At 43.5% G+C, this 17,411-nt stretch overlaps 1 protein-coding gene across 4 annotated transcripts in view; it reads right to left on the bottom strand.

Annotated features, from left to right (window-relative positions):
• The window catches only part of dennd1a.S (DENN domain containing 1A S homeolog), a 486,461-nt gene extending 469,271 nt beyond the window's left edge, over positions 1 to 17,190 (bottom strand). For 2 of the 4 annotated variants that reach the window (XM_018232036.2, XM_018232035.2), the window contains exon 1: positions 16,983 to 17,189. In XM_018232036.2, coding sequence (XP_018087525.1) covers positions 16,983 to 16,999 — 17 coding nt within the window. In that variant the 5' untranslated portion in view covers positions 17,000 to 17,189. Of the gene's footprint in view, positions 1 to 16,982 lie in introns of all 4 variants that reach the window. The other 2 variants (XM_018232034.2, NM_001094002.1) reach the window with 2 other exon arrangements.
• Between the last annotated feature and the right edge of the window lie 221 nt (positions 17,191 to 17,411).

Below are 17,411 nucleotides of genomic sequence, written 5' to 3'. Positions count from 1 at the left end.
ATTTTATTGAGGGGGGGTCAGCCGTACCACTTTTCTTGAGGGGGGTCCGGACCGTACCACTTTTCTTCAGGGGGGGTCCGGACCGTACCACTTTTCTTCGGGGGGGGGGGGGGTCCGGACCGTACCACTTTTCTTGGGGGTGTCGGACCGTACCACTTTCTGGGGAGGGGGGTCGGACCGTACCACTTTTCTTGAGAGGGGGGTCGGACCGTACCACTTTTCTTGAGGGGGGGGGGGTCGGACCTTACCACTTTTCTTAATGGGGGGCCGGACCGTACCACTTTTCTTCAGGGGGGGTCGGACCGTACCACTTTTCGGGGGGGGGGGTCGGACCGTACCACTTTTCTTGAGGGGGGTCGGACAGTACCACTTTTCTTGAGGGGGGTCGGACAGTACCACTTTATTGAGGGGGGGGTCCGACCCCCCATTGAGAAGTGGTACGGTCCGACCCCCCTCCCCAGAAAAGTGGTACGGTCCGACCCCCCCTCCCCAGAAAAGTGGTACGGTCCGACCCCCCCCCTCCCCAGAAAAGTGGTACGGTCCGACACCACCCCCCACAGAAAAGTGGTACAAGCCGACCCACCCCCTTCAAGAAAAGTGGTATGGTCTGACCACTTTTCTTGAGGGGGGGTGGGACCGTACCACTTTCTTAAGGGGGGGTCGACCATACCAATTTTCTTGGGGGTGTCGGACCGTACCACTTTTGTTGAGGGGGGGGGGGTCGGACCGTATCACTTTTCCTGAGGGGGGGGTCAGACCATACCACTTTTCTTGAGGGGTGACGGACCGTACCACTTTTCTTGAGGGGGGGGTCCGGACCGTACTGATTTTATTGAGGGGGGTCGGACCGTACTGATTTTATTGAGGGGGGTCAGCCGTACCACTTTTCATGAGGGGGGTCGGACCGTACCACTTTTCTTGGGGGGGGGGTCGGACCGTACCACTTTTCTTGAGGGGGGGTCGGACCGTACCACTTTTCTTCAGGGGGGGGTCCGGACCGTACCACTTTTCTTCAGGGGGGGGTCCGGACCGTACCACTTTTCTTCAGGGGGGGTCCGGACCGTACCACTTTTCTTCAGGGGCGGGTCCGGACCGTACCACTTTTCTTGGGGGGTGTCGGACCGTACCACTTTTCTGGGGAGGGGGGTCGGACCGTACCACTTTTCTTGAGAGGGGGGGTCGGACCGTACCACTTTTCTTGAGGGGGGGGGTCGGACATTACCACTTTTCTTAATGGGGGGGGCCGGACCGTACCACTTTTCTTCAGGGGGGGGTCGGACCGTACCACTTTTCAATGGAGGGGTCGGACCGTACCACTTTTCAATGGAGGGGGGTCGGACCGTACCACTTTTCTTGAGGGGGGGTCGGACCGTACCACTTTTCTTAATGGGGGGCCGGACCGTACCACTTTTCTTCAGGGGGGTCGGACCGTACCACTTTTCTTCAGGGGGGGTCGGACCGTACCACTTTTCTTCAGGGGGGGGGTCGGGCCGTACCACTTTTGAGGGGGGTCGGACCGTACCACTTTTCTTGAGGGGGGTCGGACGTACCACTTTTCTTGAGGGGGGGTCGGACCGTACCACTTTTCTTGAGGGGGGGGGTTGGACCGTACCACTTTTCTTCAGGGGGGGGTCCAGACCGTACCACTTTTCTTCAGGGGGGGTCGGACCGTACCTCTTTTCTTCAGGGGGTGGGGGTCGGACCGTACCACTTTTCTTGAGGGGGGGTCGGACGTACCACTTTTCTTGAGGGGGGGTCGGACCGTACCACTTTTCTTGAGGGGGGGGGGTTGGACCGTACCACTTTTCTTCAGGGGGGGTCCAGACCGTACCACTTTTCTTCAGGGGGGGTCGGACCGTACCACTTTTCTTGATGGGGGGGGTCGGACCGTACCACTTTTCTTCAGGGGGGGTCGGACCATACCACTTTTCTTGATGGGGGGGGTCGGACCGTACCACTTTTCTTGAGGGGGGGGGTCGGACCATACCACTTTTCTTGGGGGGTGTTGGACCGAACTTTAGGGGTGACGGACCGTACCATTTTTATTCAAAAAAGTGGTACGTCCGACACCCCCCAGAAAATTGGTTCAGTCCAACACCCCCCCCATCAAGAAAAGTGGTATGGTCCGAAACCCCTCCCCCCAAGAAAAATGGTACAGTCCGACACCCGCTCAAGAAAAGTGGTATGATTCGAGACCCCCCCCCAAGAAAAGTGGTATGGTCCAACATCCCTTCAGCAAAAGTGGTACGGTCCGACCCCCCCTCAAGAAAAGTGGTACTGTCCGACACCCCCCCCCCTCAAGAAAAGTGGTATGATCCGACACACCTTCAATAAAAGTGGTACAGTTCGACATCCCTCAATAAAAGTCATACAGTCAGACACCCAAGGGGGGCCGTACCGTACCACTTTTCTTCAGGGGGGTCGGACCGTACCACTTTTCTTCAGGGGGGGTCGGACCGTACCACTTTTCGGGGGGGTCGGACCGTACCACTTTTCTTAATGGGGGGGGGGTCGGACCGTACCACTTTTCTTCAGGGGGGGTCGGACCATACCACTTTTCTTCAGGGGGGGGGGGGGTCGGACCGTACCACTTTTCTTGATGGGGGGGTCGGACCGTACCACTTTTCTTCAGGGGGGGTCGGACCATACCACTTTTCTTGATGGGGGGGGTCGGACCGTACCACTTTTCTTGAGGGGGGGGGTCGGACCATACCACTTTTCTTGGGGGGTGTTGGACCGAACTTTAGGGGTGACGGACCGTACCATTTTTATTCAAAAAAGTGGTACGTCCGACACCCCCCAGAAAATTGGTTCAGTCCAACACCCCCCTCAAGAAAAGTGGTATGGTCCGAAACCCCTCCCCCCAAGAAAATGGTACAGTCCGACACCCGCTCAAGAAAAGTGGTATGATTCGAGACCCCCCCCAAGAAAAGTGGTATGGTCCAACATCCCTTCAGCAAAAGTGGTACGGTCCGACCCCCCTCAAGAAAAGTGGTACTGTCCGACACCCCCCCTCAAGAAAAGTGGTATGATCCGACACACCTTCAATAAAAGTGGTACAGTTCGACATCCCTCAATAAAAGTCATACAGTCAGACACCCATCAAGAAAAGTGGTACGGTCCGCACACACACCCCCCCCCCCTCAAGAAAAGTTGAACGGTCCGACACCCCCCCCTCTCAAGAGAAGTTGTACGGTCCGACCCCCCCCACCCCAAGAAAAGTGGTACGGTCCCACACACCTCCCCCCAAAGAAAAATGGTATGGTCCAACACCCCCTCCCATCAAGAAAAGTGGTATGATCCGACACACTCTCAAGAAAAGTGGTACAGTGCAACATCCCACCCACCCCTCAAGAAAAGTGGTACAGTACAACACCCCCATCAAGTGTTATGGTCCGTCATCCTTCTCAGGGAAATTGGTACAATCCAACATCACCTTAATACAAGACTCTCCTGCCTTTAAAAACATTAACCCGTCCATATCCACAAAAAATGTATATAAGTAGCTAAACCCCCAAATAGAAAGTGGTATGGTCCAACACCCCTTCAAGAAAATTGGTATGGTCTGGAACTCCTCAATAAAAGTGCTGCAGTCTGACACCTCCCCCTGAAAAAAGTGCTACAGTGCGGCACCCCAAGAAAAAGTAGCATGGTCCGACACCCCTCAAGAAGAGTGGCTTTATCAAGGGGAATTCCCCTTGATAAAGGCTTTAATGCCCAAAACGTTAGGGTGATTCTCATTCTCTGACAAGGGTGTCTGTTCTCATGTAGTGCTTGACTATCGTGTTACAGATTGATAGTATGTAATTACAAAATATTGCAAACAAAATGTTATATTTTTGACTTACCTTTCTTATAGAGAAAACATTTTCTGTATGCATTGATAATGTATTATATATATATATATAAAAAAAAATCCTTTTCATAAGTACCACTGTGTCATTACTATTATTATTTATTGAGTGTGCAGGTCCAAAATACTTACAGTATAATGTTTGTGACCATTTTATGGGATAGTTGGGGACTTGGTATATGCACCTCCTGATTCTTCTAACCTTTATTCGATTTGTGTGCCTCCATTCATTTATATTTCTCAGATGTGGTTCCCTGTCAGGTCACCTAGCTGGTGATAGGCTGCCACTCTACAGTGCTAAGCATCAGGGGAGTACAGTGGCCTAAAGGGGACCCAGTTAATTCAGAAAGTGTAGCACAGCCGCGGCCTAAAGGGGGGCCCCGGCTGTGCTACACTTTCTGAATTAACCGGGCCCCCCTTAACAGCATGTGAGCTGAACCCAAAGCGCCCAAATCGGCGAAGACCCGAGGTGCCGAAGACCTGAAGCGCCGAAGACCCAAAGATGCAAAAAGACCTGAAGCCACAGAAGGAGCCGAAGCTAAAGCTGCAAAAAGACCTGAAGCCACAAAAGGAGACAAAGAAAATTGAAGAAACTGCCAAGGACAAGGAAGAAGAACCTAAGATAAGTTCCACTGAACACCAATGTGTGTTTTTTTTTTTAAAATTGTATTAAGCCTCTGGCCACCCATGTATTATTTTAATCCTATATAGGCCCCAGGTCACCAATTTTTAAAAAAATATTCTATGGGCACCCTGACCACCAATGTTTTTTTTAAATTGTATGGGGTGGTGGTGGTGGTTTCCTGGCCACCAATGTTTTTTTTTTTAAATTTCTGTTGGGCCCCTGACCACCAATTGTATTTTTTACTTGTAAGAGGGGACAACTAATGGGTTTTTAGTTCCCATGTTTGTGAGGCTTTTTTACTGTGGTGTGCGGGAGTGTGGGGTCTAGGGCCGGGCTTGTGGTGGTGGGTGTGGCCCAGAAATTTTTGTCATATGGGTAGGGTAGGGTTGTCATATAATGGTTGATCCCAATGTATCCCAATAGGGATCCCAATCCCAATAGGGAAAAAAGAAATATATAGGAAGGCCAGTATTTTTTTCCAGAAAAGGTGACAAACCTACATATGGGGCCCTATAATTTCTGATGGTGGCCCTAAATCTTTATATTCATAATTACATTTTTTTTAAAGGTATTTATAAGGAGAGGCTGTTTTTGTTCCTTTCTACCTATCAACTGCAAATAGCTTTAGAAGAGTCTTGAATAGATCCAACACCCCCCACACAGCAAGCAGATCTGTTATGAGATAGTATCTTCACTTCCAGGTTTCAATCACAGTTGGCATGTACAAAAGACAAAATATGTGTTTGTTCAAAGCCAGCACTTGGGCAAATGCCACATTATTGGCCCACAGTAAAGAAAAAACAGCTAATAATTTTGGCTTGGAAAAGATTCCACATATTTTGTATTTTCTGCCTAGAAATTATTGTGAAAAAAAAATGTATTTAGCTTTCCTCCTTGCACTATTTCAGCACTCTAACATCAACAGGTTCTGGCCAGTGTGCAGGAAATAGAGCTGAAAAAATGCAAATGCATTGAAAATTGTTTAAAAAATTTAAATTGTATTTCCCTGAGTGAATAGTACAGGTATGGGATATGTTATCCGGAAAACCACTATCCAGAAAGTTCTGAATTACTGGAAAGGCCATCTCCCATAGACTCCATTATAATCAAATAATTCTGGTTTTTAAAACCGATTTCCTTATCTCTGTAATAATAAAACAGTACCTTGTACTTGATCCCAACTAAATATAATTACCGTATATACTCGAGTATACGCCGATCCGAGTATAAGCCGAGGTACCTAATTTTACCTACGAAAACTGGGAAAACTTATTGACTCTAGTATAAGCCTAGACACAACTACAGCCCTGTCTCCCAGCAGCGCACCTTCCGCCAAAGAGACTCCCCCAGCGATCGACCGGACTTCTTTGCAAAGTTGATGGTGACAGAGAATTGTGCAGAGAGTGCCGTGTGTCATAAAACCATCACTGATCTTTCGTATAACCAACAGATGGCGCTGTGTGATATTGCCATCACTGTTAATCCTTTATTCAACCAACAGATGGCGCTGTGTGATATTGCAGTTCACTGTTATTCTTTGATACAACCAACAGATGGTGCTGTGTGATATTGCAGTTCACTGTTATTCTTTGATATAACCAACAGATGGCGCTGTGTGATATTGCAGTCACTGTTATTCTTTGATACAACCAACAGATGGCGCTGTGTGATATTGCAGTCACTGTTATTCTTTGATACAACCAACAGATGGTGCTGTGTGATATTGCAGTCACTGTTATTCTTTGATACAACCAACAGATGGCGCTGTGTGATATTGCAGTCACTGTTATTCTTTGATACAACCAACAGATGGCGCTGTGTGATACTGCAGTCACTGTTATTCTTTAATATAACCAACAGAGGGCGCACTGTTATTCTTTCATAAAACCAACAGAGGGCATTGTGGGATATTGCAGTCTCTCCCCAAGTGAACTGTTGGTATAGGAATGATTAAAAGTGACTGCAATCTCGGCTACTGCCTACTGACCCGAGTATAAGCCGAGGTAGACTTTTTCAGCACATTTTGGATGCTGAAAAACTCGGTTTATACTCGAGTATATACGGTAATCCTTATTGGAAGCAAAACCAGCTTATTGGGTTTTGTAGTAGATTTAAATCTTAGTCTGTGTGTTATAAAATATAATTCTAATTCATCGAAATGTGTGAATGATATAAACACTGTACCCCTGCTACAATGTACTTAAAATTATCAGGATATCAGAAATTAATTGGAGTTTGATGTAAATTTGGTTAAAGGGGAAGTGTAAACCTAAACACATCTTTGTTGAACAAGAGCATAACAAATATGGAAAATGTATTCTGTCTGTTCTTTTAGTTTAAAGGCGACATTCACCCCCAACTTTTTTTTTTTTAATAATAAAAGCTAATTCTAAGCAACTTTGCATTATACATGAATTAATATTATTATTTGTAAATAGAACTGCTATTTAAAGGAGTATATGTCTGGATTTGCTACTCTTCTGATGACTCCTTAAACAGTGTTGCAAAATTCAGCTGATTAACAGACTTGTAGGAAAAATGAGTTTTACTACACTGAAAAGTACAGGTATGGGACCATCGATATTGAGAAGACCCGCAGCGCGACCCGCATCTATACTTGCACCCAGAACTTCTACCCGAAACCCGCAGGGTACCGCGACCCGCTGAAGGACTCTAGCATATGGCCTGTTATTCAGAGCTTTCTGGATAACGGGTTTCCAGATAACAGATCCCCATACTGTTGCTTACATTTTCTTTCATTATATCAGTTGTTACAATTTTCGGCTAGAGATTCCATTTTCTTAAGTTTTCTGCTATTATATCAGCATTGATTACATTTCATTTACTTTCAGTGCCAGAAGGTTTTTTTGGACATTTTGAGCTAACGCTTCCTTTAGAGGCATTTACTGTAAGGAACTGATAGTTCACAAAAATATAACTGATATGGAAAGTCCCATGTCTACCAAGAGTGCCAATACCATATATCTATATTGAGAGCAATGCATACAATTTTGGATATTACACATTCTAATTCGGAATGGGTAAATATGTCTTTGTACTCCAAATAACAAACAAACTACATAGCTAGTTAACAGACTTTAAAATCTCGTAAAGTTAAAGGACCAGTAACATCAAAAAAATTTTTAACAAAATTCGTTAGTATACATCAAAAAATAAACACCAAGACAAATAAAACTTTAGAATTGCAAAGCCTTTATTAAGAAATATCTTACAGAAACTCCACTTCCTGTCCTCTACAGAAAAGGCGGCACGGCGACCATCCATTGTGTGGCGCTGGATTTCTCCTCCATGGCTCTGTCTCATGTTGTATTGACGGCAAGTGAAGCGGCTGCTGCATCAGGGAGCGTGGTTTCCATAACCGAGGATTGCTGGCTCATTGGCGCATCTGTAGAGTCCCTGCAGCGGGGGAGCTGTTCAGAGTGGAGCTGGGCCACATCGTGGATGTTTGTAGTTCCAGGCAGCAGGCTGATCGGAGTTCCCAGTCACTGTCACATAGCCACTCTCACATGCGCTGCTTTCCGTGCTATAGAGCGCTAAACTGCAAGCGGACACACAGTGCGGGTTCCTGTTCAGTGTCAGGGTCCACGAGAGAGAAGCAGAAATATTTTTTTGAATATAATGCCCATTTCACTCCTTCTCCCTCTCTAGAGTTTCCCAGTGCCCAGCATTCCCTTCCATCCCATTATCCCCCTGCTGGCTAAGCAAAGGGACCCCATTTATACAAGACAAGACTGTTACCCTAATAATAACCACAAGTGGGGTAGTTGCAAGCATGCTAACTAAAGAGAGGGGGATCCTCTGGCCATGGCTGTTCCTCTACGTAGAGTGCTCGTAATTGATGGGGGCAGGTTACGAGTCTGAAAGAAGCTCTCTATAGCACAAAAAGCAGCGCATTGAATTTGGGTCGGTAAGAAGCTCTCTATAGCATGAAAAGCAGCGCATTGAATTCGGGTCGGTAAGAAGCTCTCTATAGCACGGAAAGCAGCGCATGGAATTCGGGTCGGTAAGAAGCACTCGATAGCACGGAAAGCAGTGCATGTTGAGAGTGGCTACGTGCCAGTGACTGGGAACTCCGATCAGCCTGCTGCCTGGAACTACAAACATCCACGATGTGGCCCAGCTCCACTCTAAACAGCTTCCCCACTCTACAGATGCACCGATGAGTAAGCAATCCTCGGTTATGGAAACCACGCTCCCTGATGCAGCAGCCGCTTCACATGCTGTCAATACAACATGAGACAGAGCCAAGGAGGAGAAATCCAGCGCCGCACAATGGATGGTCGCCGTGTCACCTTTTCTGTAGAGGACAGGAAGTGGAGTTTCGGTAAGTTATTTCTTAATAAAGGCTTTGCAATTTTAAAATTTTATTTGTCTTGGTGTTTATTTTTTGATGTATACTAACGAATTTTTTTAAAAAAAAATTTGATGTTACTGGTCCTTTAAGCATTATTTACTACATTTCTGAAAAACACCTCAGAGCTTGCATTTAATCTTATCTCCCACGTGTCATTTGCAACCAATAAAGAATCAATAAAGAATATCCTAAATATGAGTGCCAGGGGTGTTATGAGGCAAGCAAAGATCCCAAAATGAAAAAGAGTACGTAATATTCTTCATGACTCTTCATTAACTGCAAAACCAACACACTTCCAGCATTTACACAAGACACCCAGTTATGTTAAAGTTATGTTCAATTTATGTTGTCAATAGAAAAACATATAATTTTGTAAAGTACACATTTCAAATTGGCATGTCTTACTAAACTGTGCAAAACATGGCACTTTTTATTAAATACTGTAAACATACCCTTACATTAATTGCCACAAGTCCTCAGGGGAAAAGATAAAACATTGTAAATATGAATGCTGGTTTGATACTCTATACAGGTATGGGACCTGGGGTTTCCCGGATAATGGATCTTTCCGTAACTTGTATCTTCATACCTTAAGTCTGGTAGAAAATAAGGTAAGCATTAAATAAACCCAATAGGCTGGTTTTGCTTCCAATAAGGGTTAATTATCTTATTTGGCTCAAGTATAAAATACTGTATTATTACAGAGAAAAAGGGAATTACTTTTAAAAATTTGGATTATTTGGATAAAATGGAGTCTATGGGAGATGGCCTTTCCATAATTCAAAGCTTTCTGGATAATGGATTTCTGGATAATGGATCTTATCCATTATCTGGAAACCCATTATGTGATCTAATGCATCATCTGATTTTTTCAAACAAGTCCTCAGAGTAGATAATGAAAAACTAGTTAAACAAATGAAACAAGAATTATTATATTTGATCATGTATTTATCAAAAGAAAACGATTCGTTAACATATATGCATGTTGCAAGTAGGGCTGCTACCTTTTCTGGAAAAAAATATAGGCCTTTCTATATATTTATCTTTTTTCCCTATTAATAACATTGGGATCAGCCATCATTTTTACCGGCCAAGTGGCAACCCTAGTTGCAAGTAAGTTAGTTGTGCTCTCAGCATTTGGTGTGACCCCCTTGTGAAGCAATAACTGCCGCTACTGCAGTAACTGTCCTACACATTGACTGAATTTAGCCCATTACTCCATACAGAACAGGTTCAGCTCTCAGATTTTCTGGGCCAAGGCCAATTGTCTAGGCAGATTTCCAAGAGTGCATGCGCCAGAGCACTGGGGAGCTGCGTGTCCCCAGTGCTCCACAGATAGCGGCTGGGCGGCATGCCACCCCTAATATTTTACTGCCACCGTAGGCCTGAGCCTTTGTAGCTTCGCCACAGATCTGGGCCTGGGTTTCCTCACCTCTCACTTTCGGTCTTTCACAACATTTCAATTGGATTAAGGTCAGGACTTTGACTTGGCCAGTCCAGAACATTCACTTTAGTCTTCTTTAACCATTCTTCGGTAGAACGACTTGAGTGTTTAGGAAAAGTGTCTTGCTGCATGACCCACTGTCTCTTGAGATTCAGTTCATGGACAGATGTCTTGACATTTGCTTTTAGAATTCTCTGGTATAGTTCAGACTTAATTTTTCCATCAATGGCAGCAAGCCATCCAGGCCCAGATGCAGAAAAACAGGCCCAAAGCAGAAGCTATCCATGCCCAGATACAGAAAAACAGGCCCAAGCAGAAGACCACCATGTTTCACAGATGACATAATGTTGTTATGCTGGAATGCAATGTTTTTCTTTTTCCAAATGTAACGTTTCTCATTTAAGCCAAAAAATTTATTTTCTCTTTATCTGTCCACATTATATTCTTCCAGCACCCTTCTGGTTTGTCCACATGATCTTTAGCAAACTGTAGACAGTCAACAATATTATGGGGGAGAGCATTGGCTTTCTCCTTGCTACCCTGCCATACAAATCATTGCTGTTCAGTGTTCTCCTGATAGTGGACATTGAACATCAAAATTCGCCAGTGTGAGACAGGCCTTCAGTTGTTTAGTTGTTACCCTAGGTTCCTTTGTTACCTCTCGGACTATTAGACGCCTTGCAGTTAGTTATCTTTGATGGTCGACTACTTCTGGGTAGGGTAACAACTGTCTAGAATTTCCTCCATTTGTACACAGTCTGTCTTACTGTTGATTAGTGGAAGCCAAACTCTTCAGAGATAGTCTTGTAACATTTTCCAGCTTTATGGTCATCAGAACTTAGGATTTACTTCCACATGCAGATATGGTATTGGCTCTTATTTTTTTTGTTTAACTAGGTTTTCATTTAGAACTTGTTTGAAAATCAGATGGTCACATTCATATAAAAATACAGAACATTTTAGAGGGTTCACTAACTTCCATGCACCATTGTACCATGTAATATGGATAACAGGATGGTTTCCCCAAACAGCCCCAAGCTGCCATACATACACAGATGGTCAGGCAGTATGATCAAAAGTTAACCAAATTGCTGGAACTAGGCTATGTATGGCAACATGAAAGGCAGCTTGAAAAAACTCATTACGTTAAGTTAATTTAAAAAAAAAAAAATAACATGAACAGTGAACTTACAGAAAAAAATATAATTGTTTTGGTTTTTTTTGGGGGGGGGGGTTAAACAGACATGCCTAAATCCACAGATTCAAAGAAAACCATAACTGTATTCCTGAGCCTGTTACTGACAACCTTTAAAATTAAAGGGCCTATTTATCATGCTCTTTAAAATAGTGGAAAACAGTGGAAAGCAATATAACCAGTGATATTGCCCATAACAACAAGTAGTAGATTTCTACATTTAGAAAACAAAAGGAAAAAAAAAAAATACAATTAATAACAATAAGCTTGATATAAAACTTGTAGATTTTGCAAAATACAATTCTACAACAGAAGAACATGGGCCCCAAACTACTGTGTTAGCACAGTCCAATAATTAGCTGACTGAACAGCTGGGCCTCCTGCTCATTGGCCCTTTCCAGCAAATAAAATAAGGCCCCAAAATTTGCATGCATGGCTTCAATCCCTGATTTGACCTGGCTGCTCTCCAATTATGGCAAAATGTTGTCCATGATCCAGAAAACCTCATTCACTCCATGATCTGTGCACTCCTCACAAATCACACCTTTAAATCTCAAGTACCCCCTTGATGGGGCCCCTGGGTTCCCAAGCTGTTGGACTGGCCCTTTTGGGTGCCTTAAGACAGCAGATAGCAGAACCCTGCAGAAGAACAATATATAGAGTGCAACCTTACTAGTTTTTCTGTATACCCCAAATGAATACTAGTCAGACAATTATGCCATAATAACTAAATTGGCTATGAGCTTAAAGAACCAACCACATGGATCACTGCACATTGATGTGAACAGCAGTTTCCTGAAATTATGGGCACACATACTATCTCATACAATGTCAGACAAATGCAATTTAAATCAATGAGGTGCAATTGCAAGCTTATGGTCTGCCTGCTCAGCTATTCATTTTCCAAACAATAAGAATGCTTGTAAAATTGCCTTAAATTGTCGCTATATATTCACTTCTCCTTTGTAGTTGACCAATGGAAAGGATAACATTTATGGCACACCAGAAAACTTGAGCACATCATTTCAACACGGGCATCAAAGGCATCACTGAACCTGTTGCCTATGTCAGGCACCGAGTAAATTTAATCTCTAAGAATATTCTGCAGTGTTCCAATTTGGAAAAAAAATGCACTGGCCTGCAGAAATTCTAATATCGTGTTCTTTCCAACCTAAACACAGGGAAATGTTAGCATACAAGTATATACAAGTGTAAGTCTAGCTGAAGTGATCTTGGTCACTGCAGCTTTGCACAGTGCAATCAGCAGGTACATTTCCTCAACATAAATGGGATGTAATACTTTTAAAGAAATTGTTCAGTATAAAAATAAAAGCTGGGTAAATGGATAGGCTGTCCAAAATAGAAATGTTTTCAATATAGTTAATTCGCCAAAAATGTCATGTACTACATCGAACCGTAGAACCAGCACCTGACTAACAACTTCTGTTAACATCAGCTTTATGCCATTTAAATACTAATACAACTAACCCTTTCATACAGGCTTTATTTTTTTCTGGTAACACAAACTTTTCTCGAGCATACATTAATTTAGTCTTTCTATGTGCACCAATTAATCTTTTTGGTGCATCTTCATTAACATTTATCCATTCTTTGTTGGAGAAAAATCTTTCTATTACAGTTAATGACCACCCAAAAACTGTTCTTTGCTTAATTAAGGAAAATATGATTCAAAGTAATTTCTCAGTACAGGTATAGGATCCCTTATCCGGAAACCCAATATCCAGAAAGATCCGAATTACGGAATGACTGTCTCCCATAGACTCCATTTTATCCAAATAATCCAAATTTTTAAAAATAATTACCTTCTTCTCTGTAATAATAAAACAGTAGCTTGTACTTGATCCCAACTTAGATATAATTAATCCTTATTGGAAGCAAAACCAGCCTATTGGGTTTATGTACTCATTCATTAACAGCTATGGTACCTGGTGATAATTCAGGCTTGACAATTCCTCATGTCACCCCCTGTCAAAAGATAGCAGCCTTGAAAAGAGTAATAATGGATTATTTTCAGACTACTAATCACCTGACAAACAAATTATCTGACAGAAGCACTTGTCAGATAATTGATATTTATGTCTAGCAGTAAGGCAGTTATAGACTTAAAAGTTTTAACTTGATGGACATGTGTCTTTTTTTAACCTACGTTAACAGGGGCGCTACACGAATTGAGGCGAGTTGAAAAACAAGACTCAGAGGGCAGTGCCAAACAGCAAAAATCCGCTCCTGGTACCTTTAAGAGCCAAAATTCAGTTTTTAAACCAATTTTGCACTCTTTACACTAGCATTGCGGCCTCCCCCCACGTAGGAAAGGTAAGCAGGCAAAGAGGACGCTGTATGTTACTATGTCTATGGTGGGCTAAATTTTCAGGATACTGATGAATAAAACACATAAGGCCTCTTCTAAAAGCTGGGAAACTGACAATATGTCTAGCCCCATGTCAGATTTTAAAATTGAATATAAAAAAATCTGTTTGCTCTTTTGGTAAATGGATTTCAGTGCAGAATTCTGCTGGAGCAGCACTATTAACGGATTCATTTTGAAAAAATTTTTTTTCCCATGACAGTATCCCTTTAAACTAGCAGTGTCAGTGGGAATGCGACTTCAGGGTGGGTTTAGGTACTCATTCATTAACAGCTATGGTACCTGGTGATAATTCAGGCTTGACAATTCCTCATGTCACCCCCTGTCAGGTCCGGACTGAGAATTAAAATAGGCCCTGGCATTTCAGGTACACAGAGGCCCAATCAGCCCACACAGAGGCCCAAACAGCCCTCACCAGCCCACTAAATACTGACTTTCTATGGCACCTTATAGCAGCCCCTCTGGCATTTGCCAGAACCCACAGATTGACAGTCCGGGCCTGCCCCCTTTCAAAAGATAGCAGCCTTGAAAAGAGTAATAATGGATTATTTTCAGACTACTAATCACCTGACAATATGTCTAGCCCCATGTCAGATTTTAAAATTGAATATAAAAAAATCTGTTTGCTCTTTTGGGAAATGGATTTCAGTGCAGAATTCTCCTGGAGCAGCACTATTAACGGATTCATTTTGAAAAAAAAAATTTTCCCATGACAGTATCCCTTTAATATAAACACGATCGCAAATTGAAATCAGTATTTGTTTATCCCTTACTGACTTTTTTAACAATGTAACAAGTTTACTTGAGCTACATTGTTTTGGGACCGTGCTATATGTTCTGATACATTGTTCGAGAATGCAGACTATAAACAGCCAAACAAACACTGCTTTCAGTAGCAAGTGCATTTACAATTTAGAGGAGAAAGAAAGGTGTAATAACTGGGGGTGCCAAATGTTAGGCGATTATAACCCCTTACCTGTTAGCCCAGGTCTATGATCCAGTAAGAAGAAAATTGCACTGGCCCAGGGTACTTCTGAGCAAGCACCACAGAGTGATACTCGTCTTCTTTTTGTGGGTGCACATGCACAATAGAGTGACAAACTGAACTTTAAATAAAAAAAGAATGAAGAAGTGGAATAAGAGGATCACTCTGTGATGCTCACTGAAAAGTTCTCCAGGTCAATGCAGTTTTCAGCTAACAGGATAGGCACTCTGGCCTGGGGTATAGGGTAAATGATTATAATCAGTGGGGTAGGGTTGCAACCTTTAGAGGGACCTTGGCAGTGACATCACTGAGGTGGGGCAATGACATCATGTAGTGAGTGAATGGGCAGATCAGGGTCCATGGATAGGTGTTGGTTATGAAGAGGAATTAAAATTTACCAGCAATTACATTGCCAACATGTTTATCATACAAGCACTGTCCCTAGCTGGCATTTACAGAAAGCTAGAGAACTGAATTGACCAGGTAACAACCCCCCCTGTAATTTAACCTTTCTTTCTACTTTAGTGAATATATATTTCCCTTTAAAGGAGAAGGAAAGGTAATTTTTAATACCTATTTATAATCGTTGCTTGGGCGCACCCCTCCTGAACCGAATCGTTTTCGCAGCCCAATTCCGTCTCCCTCACTGATACCGTGCCTCTGAAGTTTTCGCACTTTACAGTCTTTGCGGCCGCCATGTTATTCAGTTGCACGTCACATCCTTTGTCTGGCTGTTGGAACTGCACATGCGCTAAATTGATTCCTCCCCCATGACCTCTCACGCCACACATACAGAGCGTCACAAACTAGGCGTCTCTCTGCTGCGTCTCTCCATGTAAAAACAGACCTCAGAAAGACTGATCGAAAAACAGACCTCAGATAGACTGAATGATTATTGTAGAGAAATAATATAGAGAAATATAGAATGGTTCTGTCCATAGAAAGCACAAGATATGACAAGGAACTCTCGTTGCTATAGCAACGCATAGTGAACATTCCTATTGGCGTTGCAGCGTGAAGGGGAGGAGATGGATGACGTAACATTGTACCACCTGACCTAATTTTTGACGATCGCATGGGGGAAGTAACGGTTACTGTACGCATGCGCAGGGCTTACAAAAATGATACTGTACATATGCGAACCCAATTAAGAGACGATTAGGCTACGGAGAGGGATTGCTTTTTTTATTATATGCACTTCTCAAAATTAGAGCAACTCTTCTAGTATCTCTCCACTGTATGGACAATCTACACAACTTTATTTATATTTTACCTTTCCTTCTCCTTTAATGCAAAAGCAGAATCAACACACAGGGATTAAAATGAACTTTTCTTCTAGGCAGGGGTGTAACTACAGACTAAGCAGACCCTGTGGCTGCAGGAGGAGCCCAAGAGGTACACGGGGCCCTTGAGGCCCTAATTCATATACTATTGTAATAAATATTGGTAAACCAGGTCTAGACAATCTCTAGACATTTCGGGGACCTGAAAAATAATTTTTTGTGGGGCCCAATAATATCTAGTTACGCCATTGCTTCGAGGTACTTAACGCTATCAAATACAGAGCAATAAATCCTTAGGGGTAAATTCAGGAAGAAAAAATGCTTTTGTTACTTTAGAGTAAAATGAACAGTTCATTAGTAAATTCCTCTCAACAAGGCCAATATGAGCACTGCGCGGTTCCTGAAGGTTGGTATCATTTTGTAGAACAACTAGTAAACCTAATTCCACATGACCATTGTCCTGCCTGGCTGGAGCTTTAAACCGATATGGATATGGGATATGGAACCCCCTCTTGGGCCCAGAGGTTACTGTAAAAAGCGAGTTGCTTTAGCTAGGTCCTTTTAAATAAAAAGAGGCCAAATAACAGATAAAATTTAATGAGTATAGAACTGTCTACTTTGGAGGTTTAAATGAAGCAGCTGAGTCCCCCTGTAGCGTGAACTGTGCCCACAGTATATGATTAAACCTCACACAGACAATTCCAGGCATACACAGCTTCACATTCCCTTATGTACAAGTGTTACTACTGAGTGTATAGGTGTGTTTCCATAGACACTGCCCTTGAGGCACATGACTCTCTATACAAACACAGACACACATAAGCACGAGCACTTACTTCAGCCGGGAGCCCATGGTCTCCGGTGTCCCAGTATCCAGTGTCCCGCCGGGTTCCTATCTTGCTCTCGTTCCCTCACTTACACAGCGCCATGGTCACCGAGCCGCGCACCCACCCGGGGCTGACGGGTGTTGTAGTTTTCCGCTTGCTGCACAGCAGTCACATAGACGGAATAAAAACTACAACTACCAGCTGGCTGTGCGCGGCAGACAGAACCCACGGCGCAGTGCGCAGGGAGACAGGCCCTGTCACGGCTTTGGGAGGGACGGGAAATTGGGGACAAGTCAACTGAGACGCCTACTCTCATATTTCCAACCAATTGAAAACCGGAAGGGACAATAGGAAGCCGAGGGCGGGTCGTGTTTTGGGGTTCTGAGTAAAATATAAACTGAGAGGCAAAAGTGTTGGAATTGCTATATGTAAATGTCT

Source organism: Xenopus laevis, chromosome 8S (assembly GCF_017654675.1).
Source record: "Xenopus laevis strain J_2021 chromosome 8S, Xenopus_laevis_v10.1, whole genome shotgun sequence".
In the NCBI taxonomy this organism is placed as follows: Eukaryota; Metazoa; Chordata; class Amphibia; order Anura; family Pipidae; genus Xenopus; species Xenopus laevis.
The sequence above is the reverse complement of the archived record's forward strand: the minus strand, read 5'-3'. Positions and strand labels throughout refer to the sequence as shown.